Below are 21278 nucleotides of genomic sequence, written 5' to 3' on the forward strand. Positions count from 1 at the left end.
GCATCTGTTGATTTCTTTCTCTATTCCGGTCTAGAGGATACATGTCAGAGACAAATTCAACCGATTCACCTTGGAGAGGACTTAAACAATCAAATTGTCTGACTTGCTAGACCTTAATTTTAGTTTATAAAGTTCCGTTTTTGTGGGTTCAACCAAGGGGAGCTTTGAGTCTGTTTGTGAGGGACAGGGCTGAGTATTCACACTGGACGGTAGTCCATAAAATTTCTTGATATGACTCGAGTGCAACCACCCTTTACGTCCCTCGATCTTCACGGCTGTCCTTGTGGCTAGTAGAACAAGTTTTGGCGATTTCCACCTAGGCTCCAGTTGGGTCTTCCGGTCGAAATTCCGCACTAGGACCATATCACCTGGAACCACGTCATGGGGCTTCACCTCAGTGTTATCGGGAAAAGCTGCAGCTACCTGTGAACGACAAGATTGTAGTGCAGACATCAAGGAAGCCAGGTAATCTGTCAGCATATTGCAGTCAACATCAGTGATTTTGCGAGGTATAGGCGTCCCCCACATATTTGGTGGTCTACCGAAGATCACCTCGTACGGGGATAGCCCTGTTCGAGAATGTGCTACCATTCTCATGTAAAAGAGTGCAACTGGTAAGGCTACTATCCAATCGACACCTTTTTCTCTACATATTTTGGACAATCTAATTTTCAGAGTTTGATTATGGCGTTCCACGAGACCTGCTGCCTCAGGATGTCGGACACAGTGCAATTTCCATTGGTAGCCTAACAAAAGGGAAACGTGTTTCATTAGTTCGGATGAGAATGGCTGGCCGTTATCTGAGTAGACAACACGTGGCAAACCATACCGTGGGAAGAATTCTCGAACTAACTGTTTGGCAGTAGTCGGGGCAGTGTAATCTGAAACCGGGTAGGCTTCTGTCCAACGGGAAAGATCACAGACAACTACGAGAACATATTTGAATCCTCGACATCGTTCCATCTGGATATAATCCATCTGGAGGACTTCAAAAGCATGATCGGGATGTTGAAATCCACCCTGCTCTACGGGGATGCTTTTACCTGGATTAAACTGACAACATATCATACAGGTACGTACTTTCTGTTTGGCTGCTGCTCGCAAGTGTTTGTTGAACCAAATGTGTTGAATACTGTCTAGCATAGCTTTTTCTCCTAGGTGCGCTGGACTATGTATTGTGTTAATGATGACTTGAACCATGGAGTCGGGAAGAAACCATATAGATTTTTCCTTCGTCATCCATCCTTGATCCGTTTGGATCCCTCCTAATTCAGTCCATTTCTTTATTTCTTCTGGTGTAGCATGTGTCTGTATGTCAATTATATCAAGGGCGGGATCCTTAACTGTCATGCAATGTGTTGGTGTCGGAACTATTGTCTTTGTCGCGTCAGTTGTGTGAGTCTGATTCTGAGCAGTCTGTTTAGCTGTTCTGTCAGCTAGGTCATTACCCTGAGAAATGATATCGGTAACTTTTGTATGGGCTTTGCATTTCATAATTGATATTGCAGTAGGTAGATGAATCGCATCTAATAGGGCCCTGAATGAGGGGTCCGTGTTGGATGTGGGCACCATGAGATTAGATAACCTCTCTCTCGCCACAGCACGCCGAAGTCATGGACGACTCCGAATGCATAACGTGAATCTGTGTATATGTTGACTTTCTTATCTTTTGCTTGAGTACAGGCTTGTGTCAGAGCGATGAGCTCTGCTGCTTGAGCTGACAAAGTGTTAATACAATTTGTTTCAATGACTTCAGTGTCTGTTGTGACTGCGTAAGCGGCCACTAACTCTCCCGTACTTGTTCTCATACATGAACCATCTACATACAATGTCAGGTCCGAATCTGATAAAGGGATATCTGTCAAGTCTTGTCTGGGTTTCGTCGTGATAGTAATGACTTCTATACAATCATGTGCTAATGGATCTGTTCCGTTTACTGGCAACAGTGTGGCAGGATTTAACGTATTACAACGTCTGATTTCTATGTGTGGCTGAAACAATGTTAATTCATAACCGGTGAGTCTCGCTATAGTCAAGTGTTGTGTTTGTGTGCGGTTCAAGAGAACCTCCACTGCGTGTGGTACTTGTACTGTCAATTGATGTCCTAACACTATGGCATCGCTTTGTCTGATTGCTAAAGCTGTTGCTGCCACTGATTTCAGGCACGCAGGAAGAGCCTGAGCTACTGGATCTAATGTACTAGAGAAATAAGCACATGGTTTGTGTGATCCTGCTTGTTCCTGAGTGAGTACCGACAAGGCAGTACCTTCGCGTTCTGTAACAAATAGTGTAAACTGTTTATTGTAACATGGTGTTGCTAAAACAGGTGCTTGGCATAAAGCTTTCTTTAAGCTTTCAAAGGCATATGTGTGTTCTTGAGTCCAAGGGAGGACAGTCGATGTGGCTGCCTCCTGTGTTGTCAACTGGATGAGGGGTTTAGCTAGAAATGCATATTGAGGGATCCACTGCCTACAGTATGAAGTGAGACCTATAAAAGCCCGTACCTCCTTTTGTGTCTTGGGTGGTGACATGTTAGCAATTAACTGGATGCGGTCGGGTGTAAGCTGTCTTCCCTCCTTGGACAGCGAGTGCCCAAGGTAGACAACTCGCGGGACACAGAATTGCAGCTTAGAAGGGGACACCTTGTGCCCTTTGTCGGCCAGAAATTTCAAAACCGTCAGTGACGCTGTTTCACATTCAGGTTCGCTTCGGGCGGTGATCAGCAGATCATCGACATATTGAAGCAAGGCAGTGTTGACTGGCATGTGGATACTGTCAAGTTCTCGTTTTAGTGCTTGGCTATAGATGCTGGGACTTTCTGTAAATCCTTGAGGTGCGCGTGTGAATTTAAAACTTCGTCCATTTAAACTGAATCCGAACAGATATTGACTTTCCGGATCTATTGGGACGCTAAAGAAAGCATTCTTGAGATCAATTACAGTGAAGAACGTTGCTTCTGAATCAATAGCAGTTAGTAATGAAGAGATATCTGGGACTACAGGATATTGTGGTATAATGCATTTATTTAATTCGCGCAGGTCAATAACTAATCGATATACTGGTGGTGCCTTTGGATCCGTTCTTTTAAGAATCGGAATTATCGGGGAATTGCATACATTGGAGTCGGTTTCTACAACCACTCCTTGTGCAATGAGTTCGTCAATGATTTGCAGCAAAGCCACAACAGCATCTGGTGGTAACCTATATTGTCGCATTCGTGGTAGTACTACTCCTGTTTTTAGTGTGACTCGATATGGTGTAATGTTCATGCAACCAACATCAGTGGGGCCTTGTGCCCATAAATGCGTAGGTAAACTCTGCAGCCGGTGATCCATGTCTCTGGACACGTAGTGACCTTTAAAATCATGTAAAAATAATCGTACTCCTTCCGGAGAACAACATATTATAGCTCCTAGAGCTTTCAATGTTTTTATACCTAACAAGTTTTCTGAGCATGATTTAGTAAGCAATAAATCTGTAGTACGTGTCAATGGACCAACCGTGAGTGGAAGAGGCTGTGTTACGTCATTAATTATAGGTTTTCCTGAGAATCCAAGGGAAATATTCTGTGAGCCTGAGAGGGGTGCCCCTGGAACTTCACTGCGTCGTATCGTTGTTCTGCTTGCCCCTGTATCAAGTAAAAACTTTCTGTCTTCCCCTAATAGTTCACTATGTACATAAGGTCCCTCTTGATCTACAGGAACCTCAATAAGGGGTAAGCCAACTTCCCTCTCTAGGCTATTTCATGTGTATCGCTGATAATCGGGATAATCTGCTTGTGCATACTGGTACATCTGTTGCGTTGTCGCTTGTGTGGCAGCAATAGGCTGCGCTGGTGGTGGTGCTATGGTCTGTTGTGGAGCTAATTGTTGCGGAGCTGACCTATGTTGTGCATGCTGAGGAATTTGTTGTTGATTCTGGTCCTGTCTAGGTGGACGTGGTCTTTCCTGAGTTCTACCCGTGGCGATATTGTGTTTCAGAACTGGACAATCGTGTATATAATGACCTTGTTGTTTACAATAGTTACATGTCCCTTTAACTGGACCTGTTGAATCACCCTTTTGGTGACCATCAGCTGGAACTGACTGAGCCACAAGCATTTTCATTTTTGTATCTTTCATACGTCTTTGTTCATGTTCTTGTTCCTCTCTAATTCTATTGTGGTGATATTGTAACATCTGTAACATCTGTGACGGGGTATTACCTTGCCAGGTACTCTCAAATTTCAATACTCTATTCTTAACTTGTGGTAGGGAATTTTCAACTAATTTTGTCACAAACAAATGTGGATATGACTCGCTACTTGCTTTTATGCCACTATTTATACCAAAACATTTTTCAAATCGGGAATAGAAATCACTAGTGTCTTCATCTTGCTTTTGTTTACAGGCTGAGATTGCACCCCAGTCCTCCTTTTTCGTAGTTAATAAGCGTGGCAGTACCTGCACTAGTAATCCTGGTAGTGCTGTAGTCTTTTCCCCAAGCCCTGCTCCTGCAGCTCGGGCCTTTTCTTCGTTTTCTAATGCTGTCCAGTCTATCTTTTGGTCTCCCACCTCCCATTCCTTTTCTTTGAGTTTCTCGTAAACACCGGCAGGCATTAACACTTTCAGTATTTTCATAATGTCGGGGTAGGTATACTCTCCCATGAGTAGCATGTCTTTTATCTCACGGTGGAAACCTGCTGGATCCTTGTCATGGCTGGGTACTACTTTCTTCATTTCTAATAATTCAATTTTAGTTATAGGCGTGTACACAAACACGCGTGTAAAGTTATTATCTTCACCTCTGATTGGGTGTACTTCGCGTAACGGATTCAGTCTATCTATGTGATACATTTTTCTTCCCATAATGGGAACTGGAACGTGTTCTGGGCACACGAAAGTTATATACTGGTTTCGAAATTCTAGAATTTCTTTAATAAAATCAGTACCTGACCCTCTCCATTTATTCGTGAGTAGTTCTATCAATATGTCAGGTAAGGGTCCTGGATCGGAGTGTTGGCTTTTATATAATATAAGGAGGTGTTGAATCATGTATATACTAGCTAAACGCTGTTCGTATGGGGCAAGATTCAGAAACGTGTGCGCTAGTGCATCATCACTGTATTTGCTGGGACTGTCAGCCCATTGTACTGCTGACCTGGCTAATTCTTGTTCATCCATGGAATCGAGCATATGGTACCCCCTTCGATCTTGGAGTACTTTATCAGCGGCTTGGAATAGGTGTTCAGGGGACCTTGTATTTAACATAGGGGTTTGAAAATGTCTATTACATTCTGGACGTATCGGACATATCGGATCATTGAAGCCTCTAGTATTATTATTATGGGGTCTTCCTCTACCTACGTAAGCTATCGTTTCTATTTGTTCTGATTCTTGCTCCTCCTCTTCCTCTGATTCAATTCTGTCTGCTTCTCGTCTTTCTTTATGTATTCGTTCTACTTCCTTGCGGATCTTTCGATACATGGCGATTATACACGCCTGTTTATCATGTTTTTCTTCTGATATGTTCTGACCCCATTTGGCAAGTTTTTGCATGGTATCATGATCTGCCCCAGGCCTGTCTTGGTTCCTAATCACACAATTTATGAAAAAACGTAGTAGTTGTCTTTGGACATCCACTTTCTGGTATTCCATAGCTTCGTTAATACTTTCTGGACCTCGCCCTGTTTGGACAAAGTGATATATATTGTCTAGGTGTTCAACCATTCCTGGTATCGTCATTAAATATAATGTAGCTCGTCGTATACGTAGTGATGATATTAGCAATCTGTCCTGTTTACCTGGCACTGGATCGTATCTACAATCCACAAGATGTTCTTTAAACATGTCGGATGTCACTAGTTGGGGTGTACGTTGGAGTGCTAAATCTCTAAGGGTCTGTTTATTTCGCGGCGGGGTGGCAAACATGTCTGTCGTACCTCCTGTAGCACCATCTGAGGTACTGGGCAAGAAAGGATTCGTTGGACGTAAGATAGAAATTGTAGATGCCGGAAAAACAGTAGAAACGGACGGACCTGTGGGAATGGGCGTAGGAGTTTGTTGTTGCGGGGATACAGACGGATGATCTTGACGTTGAACACCATCGGCAAGCGGTGTGTGTGGTATGGTATTAGCATACTCGGGAGCTACGTCATCTAAATAGGAGGAAAGGAAAACGTCCTTTGCTGTTTTAGGATGTGCTTTTATCGGGAGTAATGGAGGAGTCAAGTCTTTTGGTATTTCCGGGGTAGCCTTAGGTAATCCTTCGGCCAGAAGAGGATACATACCATTCATAAGAGTGTTTCTTTGTCTATCTACTTGTTCTGATTTTACTCGGGTACCTTCCTCAATTAATAGATTTTCTCGGGTTTTATTCGAATTCTCTCTACCTTTCTCTTCCTGTCTGAGCGCTTTTTCTGTACGTCTATATGATTCTTTACGCCATAATTCAATGGCATCTTTCTGTGACTGTCTGGCTTTCTTTTTCCATAATTCTTCTTCTACTCTCATGATGCAATCTGCATCCCAGGTCCCCGCTGCGGGCCATCTTTGACTCTCTGGTAAATCTTTGGTGTAGTCCACCCATAAATCAAGAAATAACACGGCATCTAAGCCATGTTTATGATACATAAAGTATCCTGGAGTGTCCCTAGGTGGAATGGGAACAGCTTCTTCGAGTACCCCTTTCCTAGTTTTGATCTGTCTTAATTTCGAAAAGAGCGGCATTTTTTTTTTTTTTTTTTTTTAGATCTGGTTACTTAATCTTAACCACACTTAATACAAATAAACACAATGATGAACAGTCATTCACACCACAATGTATAGAACGTATTTAAAACATTTAACATTTAACATTTAACGTATAATGATGACTAATAGGAAATTAGTTACTGACATAATACTGACACTAGGTAATACTTATTTATATGCAAGACATACTAGATATACTGCTAAACAGTACAGATACACTGCTGAAACAGTGCAGACCGGATTTGTGTACCCAAACCCGTCTTGACCGGCACAGACTATGTGCACGTTTAAATGCCTCCCCGACAATGGTACTCACCGGGTAGCGCGGAACGGAAGGCCTCGGAACTGAACTGAAACTGGACCGGACTGGACTCGACTCGACTGGACTCGGAACTTCGGAACCTGGTGGGCCTCTGTATACCTCGGATCTTGCTCTCTCAGCTAGGCTCTGGTCGGGATACTTCGCACTTCTCACCGCCTCGTCTGGGTGTTGATCGCAGCCTCAGTCACCCCCGCTTGGCCGGAGGGAGATACAGGAAATCCTGCAGGTACGCGTTTTTGTCCGTTCAGCTGTGGCAGGAGACCGGGCCTGCAACGCACCTCCGGCGCGTGAGATGAGAAAGTGTCCCTGTTCGGGCGCCAATTTCTGTGGTAAATATTTCATTACCGGTACTATTTTTTATGCGGTAAAATCTAATAAGAATAACTCAGTAAATATAAGAGGCAGAATCCGTAGTATTAGAGGTTCTAAAAGGCTTTATTCCTTTACAGAGGAAATACAATTCGAATTGCAGGCTTCAAATTCCATCACCACGAAAGTTCAGGAAGGAAGGGCAATACATTATTGACAGGTAATCACTTTTATAAGAAATGCATTATAGTGAAACAGATGCAGGAGGCGTAACAATTGATAAGAGAGATAAAATATGCATACGTAACCAAAAAGGCGGACATATAGGCGTAACTTAGAAAACGTCATTATACATGATGTCACAAGTGGGTGGATCCATAAGAGAATCCTGCAATATCAGCAGAAATATTTGGCAGAGATGCGTGCGCAGCCGCATGACGTGTGATTGACGTGCAACTAGAGGGTGAAGGGGACTTGACATTTAGCTCTACATGTGGAGACAGAAGTCTGAGGGGTCATGTCAACCTAATCCCAAATCATATCTAATATCTTATGTTTAAAGAACTGTATTATCCAAAAGGAAAGGTCTCTCGGACGGAATCTATTCTATACTGATTGTTAGTGCGTGTACGAGCGTCTAAGTGTCTACATGAGATGCGAGGGGGCAGGAATCTTTCATGGTAACAGGGGCTATGAATTACTTGCACGAGGACAGTGAGGCCTGGCCCCTTGCACGGTAGCTGGAGGAATGTTTACCTAAACTACTAGACAGGAATGTGTCAGATGAGGAGCGGAGCAGATAATCTTGAAGGTGAAATACAGTTTTTGGCAGGCAACAGGCTGGATCAGGCACCGTTAGCCGCGCAGGGAGTAGGACAAAGTTCATGGATACAGATGCAGGCTCAGGCTGGAGCTTCCAGAGGCAGAAAGCAGGAAAGGCTTGATGGCAGAATTCAGGGCCTACTCGCCTGAATCTGTAAAATGTGGAAAGTGAACCACATAAAGTCGGTGGCCTTTCATACTTAGGAATAGAATATCTGACCCATTCATGGTGGATCTGAAAGAGGACATGTTGACGGCGGACGCACATGTATTTGCGTTTTCAAAACTGGAACTGGAGGGAACATACATGTACTTATAGCATGCACATGGAGCCGTTGGGGTCTACGATAGGGGCCATAACTGATCACAAAATTCATATTTCCTCACTATTTTCATCAAAATACTTAGGGGAATACAGAACAGAAGAACAAGTGTTGTTACCAATTGACTTTCTATGCATTTCTGTCTTCCCAATGTAAGACTATGTGTAAAAAAGAATAATTTTGAAAAATGTCCTCTAATTCACATGCTGGTAATGGGTACCCACAATTTCAGAGATGTGCAAATAACCACTGCTTCTAAACTCTATATTTTGGTCCCATTTCCAAAATACATATGTGTCCTTGATACCTATTTTTCACTATTTATATTGACCAAATGAATTTCTATATACCCGGTACACAATGACAAACCATTGCAAGGCGCAGCTCAGTTACTGGCTCTGTGGAATTTGGGTTCTTGTTGAACCTACGAGTCCTATATAACCCTGCAAACCAGAAGGGTCCAGCATACGTAACGGCATATTGCTTTAAAAAATCTGCCATACTTAAAAAAAAGTTACAGGTGAAAACGTTGGCACAACTGCCTGATTTTTCAACTCAATTTCAATACTTTTTTATTTCAACTGTTAGTTTCTATAAGAAAACCCTCAAGGATCTACACTAATTACCCCTCTACTTTTCAGAAATGAATAGCTTTCTGGGATCCATTATTTCTTTCACACCCATTTCTACAACTAACTGGAAGGAGGCTGAAAGCACAAAAATAGGCTATGTCCCAGTAAAATGCCAAAACTGTGTAGAAAACTTTGATTTTCTGACAACAGTCAGGCTGTTCCTGAATGCTGGGAAGATGGTTTAAAGAAAGACAGAAAGAAATACTTTATTGTATAGTTAATTAAAACCCACACAATATTCCAGTACATGAGATATATTGCAGCAACATGATACGCTTGCGAGTATCTCAATTCCCAAAAATAAAAGTTAGTTTAAACATCAAACATACCACAGTTTTTGTTCAATACATTAAAATCTAATTCATTATTACTATTTACAGTTTTTTGACTGTTAGAAGACAGGGAGAGACCACTAAACAGCATTGTGACCGGCATCTCTGTGTCGTTAATTTCTTTTAACAAATTAAAACTTTTATCAGTTGGCAGATTAATTGTGGGACCTTTGAGTCCATACTTTTTAGTATGGCAGGTCTGCAAGTGCGGATGCCTCTTTCATTAAAATGTCTCCTCAACAAATGACGGCGATAGTGTCTTAAGGCTGGGCAAATACATATTAAATGCCCCACATAGGCTACATGCTTTTGAGCCTTGGAACTTCCAGCTGGGAAGGTCAGCGTTGGAGGGCAACTTACCCATACGCAGTTCTAGGAACTTAGAGCATCATTAGAATGGCGGGCGGACAAAAGTGCGGCGATCCCGTGGGGGTGATTAGAATGCGCCCGCCACACTGGCGGGCACATCCTGCATTTTTAACATTGCGGCGGGCGGTGCTTTCAGCATCACCCGCCGCAATGCCAAAAATGCTTGTTGTGCATATGCATGCACAACGTGGCAGGCACCGCGCAGTGCCTGCCGTGTTGTGCATGCACATGCAGGGGGGTACCCTAGGTACCCCCTATGTGCCCCCCAACATCCTGGGGGCCTGCAACAGGCCCCTAACTTGAAAATCCACATGCTTTACCGTGGCGGCAACGTCACCTCGGAATGGCTGCCTCCCGCCTGCATCCTGATATGGATGGTAGTGTCTAGCAGACACCACCACCATATTAAACCCTTTTCCGCCCGGTCGACTTGTCGACCGGGCGGAAAAGTGGCAGACGGTCTGCCCATCCGCCGCGGTACCCCCACCATACAAATATGGCAGGGGAAATGTGTGGCGGGTGGGGAAGGATGTAGGGTGGATCGTCACTGCCATGCGGGCGGTGGCGATCCGCCCTGCATCCTAATGCACCCCATGTTTTTTAGATGAGGGGAAAAGGCAAGGCCCAGTTAAGCCGCTGGATCTGGCTTAGTTTAAGAATGTAATACCATCCATGCATGACCTCGTCGGCTTAGCTTTACTTTGTCGTCTTGTAGCAAATGCATTTTTGCCGCATTTTTCATGATTATGGGAAGAGGGTGATTTTAGCACTGAAAACTCTTTGTTGATATGATTTGCAGGGAAATAACCAGACACTTTCTTCTTCAGTACTTTTTCCCCATTTTTCCCCAATATCCTAAAATGTTGCTATATTTTGGCTATTTATTGGTCCCCTTCAGCAGAATCCACAAACCCTGGGTACCTTTAGAATCCTCAGGAAGTTAGAAGAAAAGGACGCAAATTTGGCATGAATACCTTATGTGGACAAAAAGGTACAGGGGCCTAAGCGCAAACTACCCCAAATAGCCATAAAAGGACTGGGCACGGGGGGGAGAATTACCTAGTAGCGAAGGGGTTAAAGAATAGTTTGTACAAATGTGTTCTACTAGAGTGGGGTGATGACAGACAGAGCAAGAGAAAAAGGGCCTGATTCACAATGGTAACTTATGTTTTTGAGTAAGTTTACACTTTTGCGTAAGTATTCAATTTTGGGTACGTTTGTTACTTTATGGTACTCACAAACCACTTTTGTAGTAGCTTACACTTACTATAAAAATGAAGTTTATGAAAACTAAAAAGTAGCAAACTTACTCAAAAGTGTCAGTTATGCAAAATTGAAGTTTGTAAATAGTACTTTGTAGTACGTTTCGTGGTACTGCAGTGGTGCTACAAAACATACCACACAGTGCTTTTGTGAATAAGGATCGCTGGAGTGTTTTATCTCCAACATTGACAAACTGATTTTTTTCCTTAGGAAAAGCCTTGGGAAATCCCTTGGATGAAACTGGAAAAGTTGATTAATACACTTGTTCTGAACTATTGCCAGTGCTTGTTAAAAATGGATGAGTATTACGAAGCATTGGAGCAAACCACCGACCTCATTCAGCATCATCCAGGTATGCAAATAGTCATTTACTAATACAGCCTTCTGGACAAAATATCCATTGAGACATTCTTTGTGATAAGTGTCATTTGGGGTATGTTAGATGCTACCATGAGATCACAGCGAGCTCTTCTCGATTGAGAGTCTGATCAGAGGAACAACTTTTACTAAAGTGATTCAGCACGGATTTAGCAAAGAACTTCCTCTCCATCCAGTAAGAAGGTCAACCTGTAATTTCAGCCAAGTACCCTTCCAAGAAAGAGGGACATTGCCAAATAAAGATGCAGTGGAAAACCAGAAGATTGACATTGGCCTACCAATGTAAATTTGGCCTTGGTTATCCACTTTGCCTTGCTTAGTTTATAAATTAAATATCTCCTCCATTGAACTTGGCAAAATGTATTTAGTCACTTGGAAGATGTTTCTAAATTGTTGACTAGAGATAGATGCTTATACAACTGAGGTATGTGTGCTGACCATTCAGAAGCGGCAATATTACATTCAGGCTGTTTTTTAGATCTACTCATAATTTCAGATACAGTGGACCTAATGTACTAAAAATGCATTCAGTAATAGTGGTTGCAATTTTCACTGAATGCATTTGTATTTTGCAAATTGACCTAAGTATTAATAGATCGGTTCACAAAATATAGAATCATAGTAGGTTGCAATTCAACCTATCTCATAATTATTAATACGGTAGGTTGCAAATTGAGACCCACTACTGTTGTGTTCATTCCCAGGCATGGTGGCATGCTGGTGTCAGCAGATCACCATGTCTATGGTTGCTTTTCAATAAAAATAATATTTTTTTAATGCAACTTGTTTTCCTAAATGGAAAATAGGATGTGTCTAAAAAGAAAAATGATATGTTTTGTTAGCATGCTTTATTAATAAGCAGTGGTCCTGTGGACCATTGCCTACTCCTAAAAAAAATTGTTTTAAACATTCACAAGGGGCCAGGGGTCTAGGGACTCCTTTTCATTGGAAAATAGCTTACCACCTCTTTTGAGGTTGAAGGAAAGTTTTAATTATTTGCTACCGGAATTCTCTTGCAAAACATTGATACATTTCATAAGACACCATTATTTGGAAGGGAGGGCCTAGGCACATCTCTTCCAAATACCGATTCATGATGGTTTCCTAAACCCATTTCGCAATTCGGAAAATCTTTTCAAAATAGTTAAATGTGCTTTGCACATTTTGAAAATGGTTAGAATTCGCAAACTCTCTTATTTAAAGGACCAACGAGTTTACGAATGCTAAATCCCTTGGTACATAAGGCCCACCATCACAAAACGACTTCTGAAAACTTTCCCACCAATAAGACATTTGCTTTCTATGTAAAAGCATTACGAAGTATTTTGCATGGCAATATATGTACTCCTCATATTGGGCTCTGATTGCTTTTGCCACAGGCATGTTCATATTCCTCAGTCCTTATTAAACCATGCAGCCTGATGCCTTTCACCAGTTCTCTGTCCTCTGCAGCAAAAAGAAGCAGCAACAGGTGTGGCACAAATTTGGGATGAGGCCTCAGGGTTATCAAGCTTCCCTCAGAAAAAATGCATATAGCATTTAACGTCAACCAAGTCAAGAAATTCAACTAAAGAAAGTATTCCAACAAAAAAGTACAATTTAATGATTAAAATGACAAAAGACATCAAAGATTGAAGAATGGGAAAAGGAGCTATGATTTCTTAAATAAAAAGTAAAGGTATATATAGAAAAAAATGGGAAAATAAAATCAGTATTTGTCTATAAGGTGTGGTAGACTAGGGCCTGGCACCTTTTTTGTTTGTGTGACCACAAAGTCCAGACCAAATCTGGGGTAAGGGAACCAGAGGCACAGGGTGCTGGGAGTCAGCAGCCTCCAACATAAACTATGTACCACAATGAAGCCGCTCCCAGTGGGGTGTCGCTAGTGCAGTTTTAGTCTGTGAATGCAGGCATCTCACAAAAAGTGAAGGACTGGTCTCACACACCGCCTGGTGTCATGATTCATCATTGACCAGTCCTTGCCCTCGAAAAACTTGCTTTGATAGAGGGCGGGCATACACCTGATGACAGGGATGCACTTCTAAACTAAGTGGGGGCCCATGGGAAAAAGTAGTGAGTTAAAAGGCCATTAAAGATGTCAGCTTTGTCAAATTGTCCTCATTATAAGGCTTAAGAATTTAACCATATCACGGTGGAGCATGATCCTCATCACCCCACTGAGTGGAAATCCTCTCACCATAGTAAGAGTGGAGCCCGTTGTTTTTGTTTATCACGGTCCTGATGAATGCCGCAGACCCAACTGGGCCTTAGGCAGAAACATGTTGACGCCATTGATAGGGGTTGGGGGACAATAATATCCCCATTACACCGATCACCTTGTTTTAAACTACCATATAGATGCTAGCACTATTAAATTTAAGCTGACATCTTTAATGGCCTTTTAACTCACTACTTTTTCCCATGGGCCCCCACTTAGTTTAGAAGTGCATCCCTGTCGTCAGGTGTATGCCCGCCCTCTATCAAACCAAGTTTTTAGAGGGCGAGGACTGGTCAATAATGAAGCATGACACCAGACGGTGTTTGAGACCAGTCCTTCACTTTTGTGAGATGCCTGCACTCACAGACTAAAACTGCACTAGCACTAGCGACACCCCACTGGGAGCGGCTTCAGTCTGGTACATACCTTTTTTGTTTGCCCAACATGTAGCAAGGCTAGAGTAAAGCCTAGCCCTTTGACCTGGCCAACAGTTTACCTTCAGACTTGGAGACATTCTCAGATAATTGAACCCTTCAGTGGACAAGGTTGGAACTGTAGTCAGAAAAAAATCTACACGAGCTGACACTTTCTTTTTGTGGTAGCTTCAAAGTTTGCACACAAGCAAAATATATCAATGAGCAACATGCATTTCCAGACATTTTCAAAGGGGGCACAGACACATAATTACTCCTTAGCAAGTTCTATAGCCAGCAAAAACAGATAGGTCAGACGTCTGAGGGACACCCCGTTAAAGATGTTTATTTGATACAATCATCAATATTCACAGTACTGTCTCCTCCAGTGTTACAAGGTGGGCTTCATAGCTGATCTTAAATTCTCATACACAATTTTACAACAATAAATGCATGAAATAGAGAAAGAATTCTTCACAGGGAATCCGGATTTTTTTCTAGCAAACCGCACCTGATGTAGCTAGGGATGTTACATTATTCCATGCTAGCTGCTCACAGGCTGTGATACTGACATGTTCTCAAATCTTACAGTTAAAATCAGATGCACCTTCGCTATACTGCACACCTCCATAACTCAACACCAGATAAGACAGTGCAATTTGTATCATTTTAAGTGTCTCAGTCAGGGGCACATTTATCAAACAATTATGCAGTGCAGCAAGCCACATTGCTGCGCTGTGTGATAGGGAAAGGGCAGGAATGCACAGTATTTAACATTATACGACACATTGCTGTTCTATCCTTGCACTGGTGCACAATGTGCTGCCAAGCGCCAATGCAGACCCACAATGGTGCAAGGGCGCCTGCGTTGCAGGTAGGATTGTTTTTGTGCGGGAAGGGACACCTTCCTGAATAAAAACAATCCACTGAGGCATTTCCGTCTTTCTATGTGGACTGCAGAATGCAGCTCACATAGAAAGAGGAAGTATCAGGGAGAAATAATGATATTTCTCCTCGTGGTGCCTCACCTGGGAAAGCATAGCATTTTGACGCATTCCTACGTCTACCAGTAATGGGAATGCACCAAAATCCACAGGTGGATGTGTGGGAACACCCATGCTTCATCCATGGAATGCCTCCCTGGGGCAGAGTACCGCAATGCACTGCGCTGCATTGCGTTTCTCTAGATTTATCAAGTCAATCAAGGCCACTCAAAGTGGCCTTATGTGGCTTGATGTATCTTAGTTAGTAGTTGTGTCGCCCTTGCACCCCATTGCGGGGTGCAAGAATGATGCAACTGCTTGGTAAATATTCTCCTCACTTTATATGGATGCTGAAATGCACTTCACCAGATAAAGTTTATGTTGTTATTGTTAGAAATGGGGTTTCTGGTTCGCTAGAGCATGCACAAAAGCCAGGCAGCACCTACCACTCTACTCACAGTAAGGGAGCTACACACACAAGATAACCCCTGCTCACTCCCTTGGTAGTTTGGCGGAGCAGGCAGGCTTACCCCAGAGGCAATGTGTAAATCATTTGCGCAATACACACAAACATGAGTGACACCCTAGGCACACCACAAAAAGAGACTCTAAACAAGGTGATATAAAAATGTCCTTTGTATTATACACCAAACACATTCGGCTACACTCGCATAAATCATTGTGCCACTAGGCACTTGACAGGACGTCACATAGATCATAAAATCCCTTTTCATTAAGGCAATTGTCATACCCATAACAGTTAGGGCACTAGGTAAATCCTTAAAAGTTGCACCTAGCATTAAAACATTAAGCATAGCATCACAGAGCCCTGAAGTAAATACTCATACGGTGCACATGTCATAAAATCATGAAAAACATCATCCTTGTGCATATTGTGCAGTCTATGATAATAGTACTTGTTAGTCCAACCATGTGGGGCCAAAGCGACATGCATAAACACATCAGGGCCCAAAAACACGACTACAGTTTTGGAGATCACTCCAATGAATCAACGCAATTGGAGAGAAAATCAGGCCGATAACGTAGGCCACAGGAACACCTGCGCACCTACTGCCAGAGGTGGGGTAATTTCAATCAATGCCCCATGGAAAGATAATGCTGTAATGCTGTATTATATCAAATAAAGATGCCCCCGTTGGCAGAGACCTCCCTCGGACCCCATCGCATACGTAAACTGAGCGAAGTGCAGCTGCCAGCGAACTAGCGGTGCAGCTGCTGTCGACCCGGTATACACGATCATGAAGAAGTGCCTCCAACGTATGCTATAGACCTGCGGCCCACATTTCACATTAAATGCGGCTATGACAAAATAATGGCCCCAACAATATATGCCCGGATTGCCAGCTAGCAGCTTCTACGTTCCCCGAACGCCTACTCAACACCTGTCCACGGAGGAGGGCGGGACTGCGAGGACCAGCCTGCCAAGCGCCCGCAGCACCATCGGCGCAGCTGGGTCCTCTTCCCAGCCACTCCCCCTGGCCAATTCAGCGACTCGCGGCCCCCGCTTCGCGGGAGCCGCTCGAGGATAAAAGCTCCAGTTTGAAAGTGAACTTTGTCTGCCCGGATTGCCAGCTAGCAGCTTCTACGTTCCCCGAACGCCTACTCAACACCTGTCCACGGCGGAGGGCGGGACTGCGAGGACCAGCCTGCCAAGCGCCCGCAGCACCATCGGCGCAGCTGGGTCCTCTTCCCAGCCACTCCCCCTGACTCTCCGCGATCATATCAACTGGCCCTAGTAATCGCGCCAGCGGAACGCGCGCGGAACGAAGGGCGGAGCGAAGACCGGGCAAAGAGCGGGCCGTTTGAGGCCGTTCGAGGACAGGCGAGCCAGAGCCAGGCCCCGTCACTCATTCCATTCACACTGTACAGCTGCTCAAATTGCACTGGAGGATGTCGGCCATAGAAACAAGAAGCAGATCTACGCGCGCTGCAGGACCGGCCAAAGGTACTCTTGACACTTACTTTGCCAAAGCCGGTTCTCTGTTAATCGATGAAATATCTATTCTTGAACGGCGAATTTCCCAAGAGATCGACTGGGTTAGACGATCTTCGCTTGGTCCACTTGCACTTGCCCCCTCCCGCAGACACACTGATGCACCTAAATCTGGGGGGTTTACTGGCACTCCCGTCCTGGCTGACTCACCTAGTCCTGTCCCAACAAACAATGATAGTGATATGACGGCCATTACGGACATAAGCATATTGCCTCTCCCTTCTGCCAGGCCTCCCTCTCTACCGCTGACTTCCATCTTGCCTGCCGATGACGCAACTGGCGAAAGATCTACTCCCAACTCTGAGCTTGCACGGAGGATGAGGGAAGGAGCGTTCCCTAAAAGAAAGACGAAGGCTGGCTCTATTCGAGGCCGCAAGGTGACCGCCCCAAACCGGAATCTAAAAAGTGACCCCAACCTTCATATTTCCAAAACCAAGTCATTAAATCACTCCAGAAAAAATAGGCCACCAACTCCCTCTAAAACGCCCGAGCAACCCTCCAACCACAATTCTATCTCTATAATTGAGCCTTTTTCTCTCTTGGAAATCCGAACTCTCCTAAAGGAAATTTTAAGTCCCCTGGAGGACCGCATCTCCAAGATAGAAACACTATTATTGGAAATTAGAAAGGGGTTCTCAAGTAGGGCAGAGGGGAAACAGTCATCATCCACCAAGGCTAGTGAGTTAAACACTGATAAATCCCTGCTCCCACGCAGGAAAATTGCAACACCCCCTCAGCCGATTTTAATTTGTGATCCCCCAGCATTACCAACAGAGCATCCTTTAACCTGTAAACCAACACATGCAATGGAGAAAGCCCAAGATGCTTTCAATGCGCCTCATGTTGAGCCACATCTGAAGGCCCGGCAGGACACAACGTATAACCTTCCACCACAGGCTAACCCTTACGCAGTAATCCTAGCCGGCATTCCTCCACTGAATCCCGCTGATAGAGAGTCAACAGGTGCACTAAAAAATAAAATTACTCATTGGCTGTCCAAAAACAGACCCCTTCCAGAGGGAATACACGCTGAGGTTCTTATGGTGAGAAGAGTCCCCTGGGTGGGTACTACCAATAAGAGCATCCAGGGTGACTGCGCCGTGATCAATTTTAGAGACCCTGCCACTGTGAAATACATCTGCAGCTGGCCAAGAAACACGCACGGGACATCTATCCACACATTGCCCCTGTCCTTTTTCTATCCTCTCCCAAGACATGAATTGGATGGAGAGGGATGGAAACTGGTTCCCAGAAGAGATCACAGGCGGAGACCTAATGTAAATTTAGAACACCTCACCACCAGAACCACTGCTGATAACTATCTTCCCCTACAAAATAGCTTTAGTTGTTTGGACATGCTGGACTGACTGATTAATAAAGGGACGGCCGTTGTGCCGGAAATAAAAAGGTCTCTATTAATAGACCCACACTCAGATACTCACATAAAGAGCGACGGTCTAAAGCAGTCACATACTGATGAGGAATCTAGCATGTTAGTCACCATTACACCCACAATCGAACCCATAGTACAAAAGGTAGTGTCAACCGACCCAAAAGCCTTCATTATGGATCACCTCCCCCCACCTCCTAAGCTTTCTAAACACCACACTTCCCTTTTAAATATCCTTTCTTGGAATATAGCGGGCCTGTCCAACAAATTAAACTGTCATGCATGGAATGACTTTATAGTAAACAGGGACATATGCTTATTTCAAGAAACGTGGATGCGGGAGGACACCGCCCGCATCGGCTTTGCTGCCTTTTCCAAAAACGCAAAGTGGAGTGGCAAAGGTCGCCCTTCTGGTGGGCTCACAACCTGGATAGCCTCTCATCTTGGCTGCAGGGCATCCCCTGTGATAGTAAACTCAGAGGATATTTTGGCAGTTTTATTGGAGTGGCCAGGTCTGTCCAGTCTCCTGGTAATTAATGTTTACTCAAGGCCAGTTAGTAATTCGCAAGAATCTACTACCATTGCTGAGCTCGATTCTGCCCTATCTTCAATTCCTGTGGGCACCCCCTATATAGTAGGAGGAGATCTGAATTGTCATTTTGAACCTCTTTTGGGCCTATCGGATGGCCTGTGCCAGGAGGAAGACCACATCTGGTCTATACCACCGTCCCATCTTCCAGCACCAAAAGCGTGGTCCCCCCTGGCGATACAAATCACTTCTCTCACCCTTAAACATGGGCTGAGGGCCTGCAATGGAAGGCTACCGTCAGACATTCCCTCAAATTACACCTTCCATAGAGAGGGTAAAACATCGAGACTGGACTACATTCTGGTCCCACTAGCCCTCTGGTCGCAAATAAGTGACTTTCGGATACTCCAAAGGGCTGATAGTGATCATAATGCTTTGCAGCTCGAGTTACATCATTCTGGCCTAGAACCAAGGGAGAATAATGGGGATTCATCCGACCCGGGATTACTCCTTTCTACTAACAGACGTAGAATAAAATGGGAGAATCTAGTAGCTAAAGAAGGGATGATACCAAACTTATACGCCCTACTCGTGCCGTTCCTGGAGAAGGTTCAAATCCTGATTCTGCACTCAAGCACTCCGGGATTATTCAATAACTTCTGGCAGTTACACGCAGATCTTATAATTTCTACATCAGAAATTCTTACTGGCAAACCCAAAAGGGCCCTTCCTACTTCAGTTCCCTCCTGGTATAACTCAGCCTGCAGGAAGGCTAAGAGTGACCTTCTGTCCGTACTCAAGACAGGTCAGGACCGGACAGGAATCAGGGAGAAAAGAGCAGCCTATAAATCACTAATTAAGAATGCAAAACTGGAATGGGAACAAGATAAATGGGAGAAATTATCGAAATTTCTGGCAGTAGGTGATTCCAGGAATTTTTGGCGTTGTGTAAACACTGGCACAGAAGAACTGGTCTCTGCGATTGAACCGAACATTTCTGCTGAGACCTGGCGTGACCACTTCCAGTCTTTATACACGTCCCCCGCGGGGACAGGGGCCGACACTGTCTCCACGGAAGTCACCACTACTTCGGGCTTTTCTTTTTCCCTAAAAGAAGTTAGAGTAGCTATTATGGCCCTTGCTACAGGAAAGGCGCCAGGCTTGGATGGATTGCCAGGCGACCTTTTTAAGCAAGAACCTGAAGTCTGGGCACCTTACTTCACGTTTTTATTTAATTCCATTCTGAAGGGTATGGAACTACCAGATACTTGGCTGGGCGCAGAGATTGTCCCAATTTTTAAAAAGGGCTCTCCTCTGCTCCCAGCCAACTATAGACCGATTAGTCTCATCGATGTCTCCCAGAAACTTTTCGGCAGACTCATCCTTAACCATTTGCAGGACTGGATTGAGGAGTCCAACATCATGAGCACATATCAGGCTGGTTTCAGAAAGAAAGTTTCGACCATTGACCAGATTTTTCGTTTAAATCTTATTCATTGGAAGACCGTATTATTAGAGGGTGGCACCCTATATACGGTCTTTGTCCATTTACGTGCCGCATTTGACTTAGTGCCTAGGGAAAAATTGTGGACTGTTCTTGAAGACCTGGGCATTCCAACTGACATCCTAGTTATCCTGAGAAGACTACATCGGGGAAACTATGCAAGGGTGAGGTGTGGGAGAGGGGGCGCCCTAACGGCCCGCTTCCCCGTTGACAGGGGGGTTAGACAGGGTTGTGTGCTCGCACCGACTCTTTTCTGCCTCTTTGTCAACGGGGTGATTAGCCACTTGAATGCGTTGAAAGATACTGACGCTCCGAGGCTTGGAGGCACGAGGGTACCCGCTATTCTATTTGCGGATGATACCCTATTGCTCTCCAAGTCTCCCATGGGCATTCAGCGGATTCTTGATGGGTTTGTACTCTTTTGTGCATCTCGGGGGTTGGAGATCAATGCGGCAAAAACTAAGTATATGATCTTCAACCCCCCATCAACCACTCGCCCCAATCCCACGCTCGGGCCCTCCAGGCTAGAGAGGGTCTGCACATTCGAGTACCTGGGGTTAACACTAAATCAATCTTTGTCCTGGGACACCCATCGCACTAGGGCGAACCTGAAATTATCTCAAATGATAGGAGGACTGGCAAGGATGACCCGGGGTTTGACTTACCAACCATTTTCCCCTCGCCTACAAATATATAAATCACAGGCAAAAGGGGCAGTGATCTATGGTGCTGAAATATGGGGACAC

At 44.3% G+C, this 21278-nt stretch overlaps 1 protein-coding gene across 1 annotated transcript in view; it reads left to right on the forward strand.

Annotated features, from left to right (window-relative positions):
- Positions 1–21278, forward strand: part of AIPL1 (AIP like 1 HSP90 co-chaperone) — a 256206-nt gene that overhangs the window by 215482 nt on the left and 19446 nt on the right. Inside the window, exon 5 of the mRNA XM_085649906.1 lies at positions 11314–11455. Within this exon, the coding sequence (XP_085506032.1) occupies positions 11314–11455 (142 nt within the window). The remainder of the gene's footprint in view (positions 1–11313; positions 11456–21278) is intronic.

The sequence above is a fragment of the Triturus cristatus genome, chromosome 3_2 (genome assembly GCF_964204655.1).
Source record: "Triturus cristatus chromosome 3_2, aTriCri1.1, whole genome shotgun sequence".
In the NCBI taxonomy this organism is placed as follows: Eukaryota; Metazoa; Chordata; class Amphibia; order Caudata; family Salamandridae; genus Triturus; species Triturus cristatus.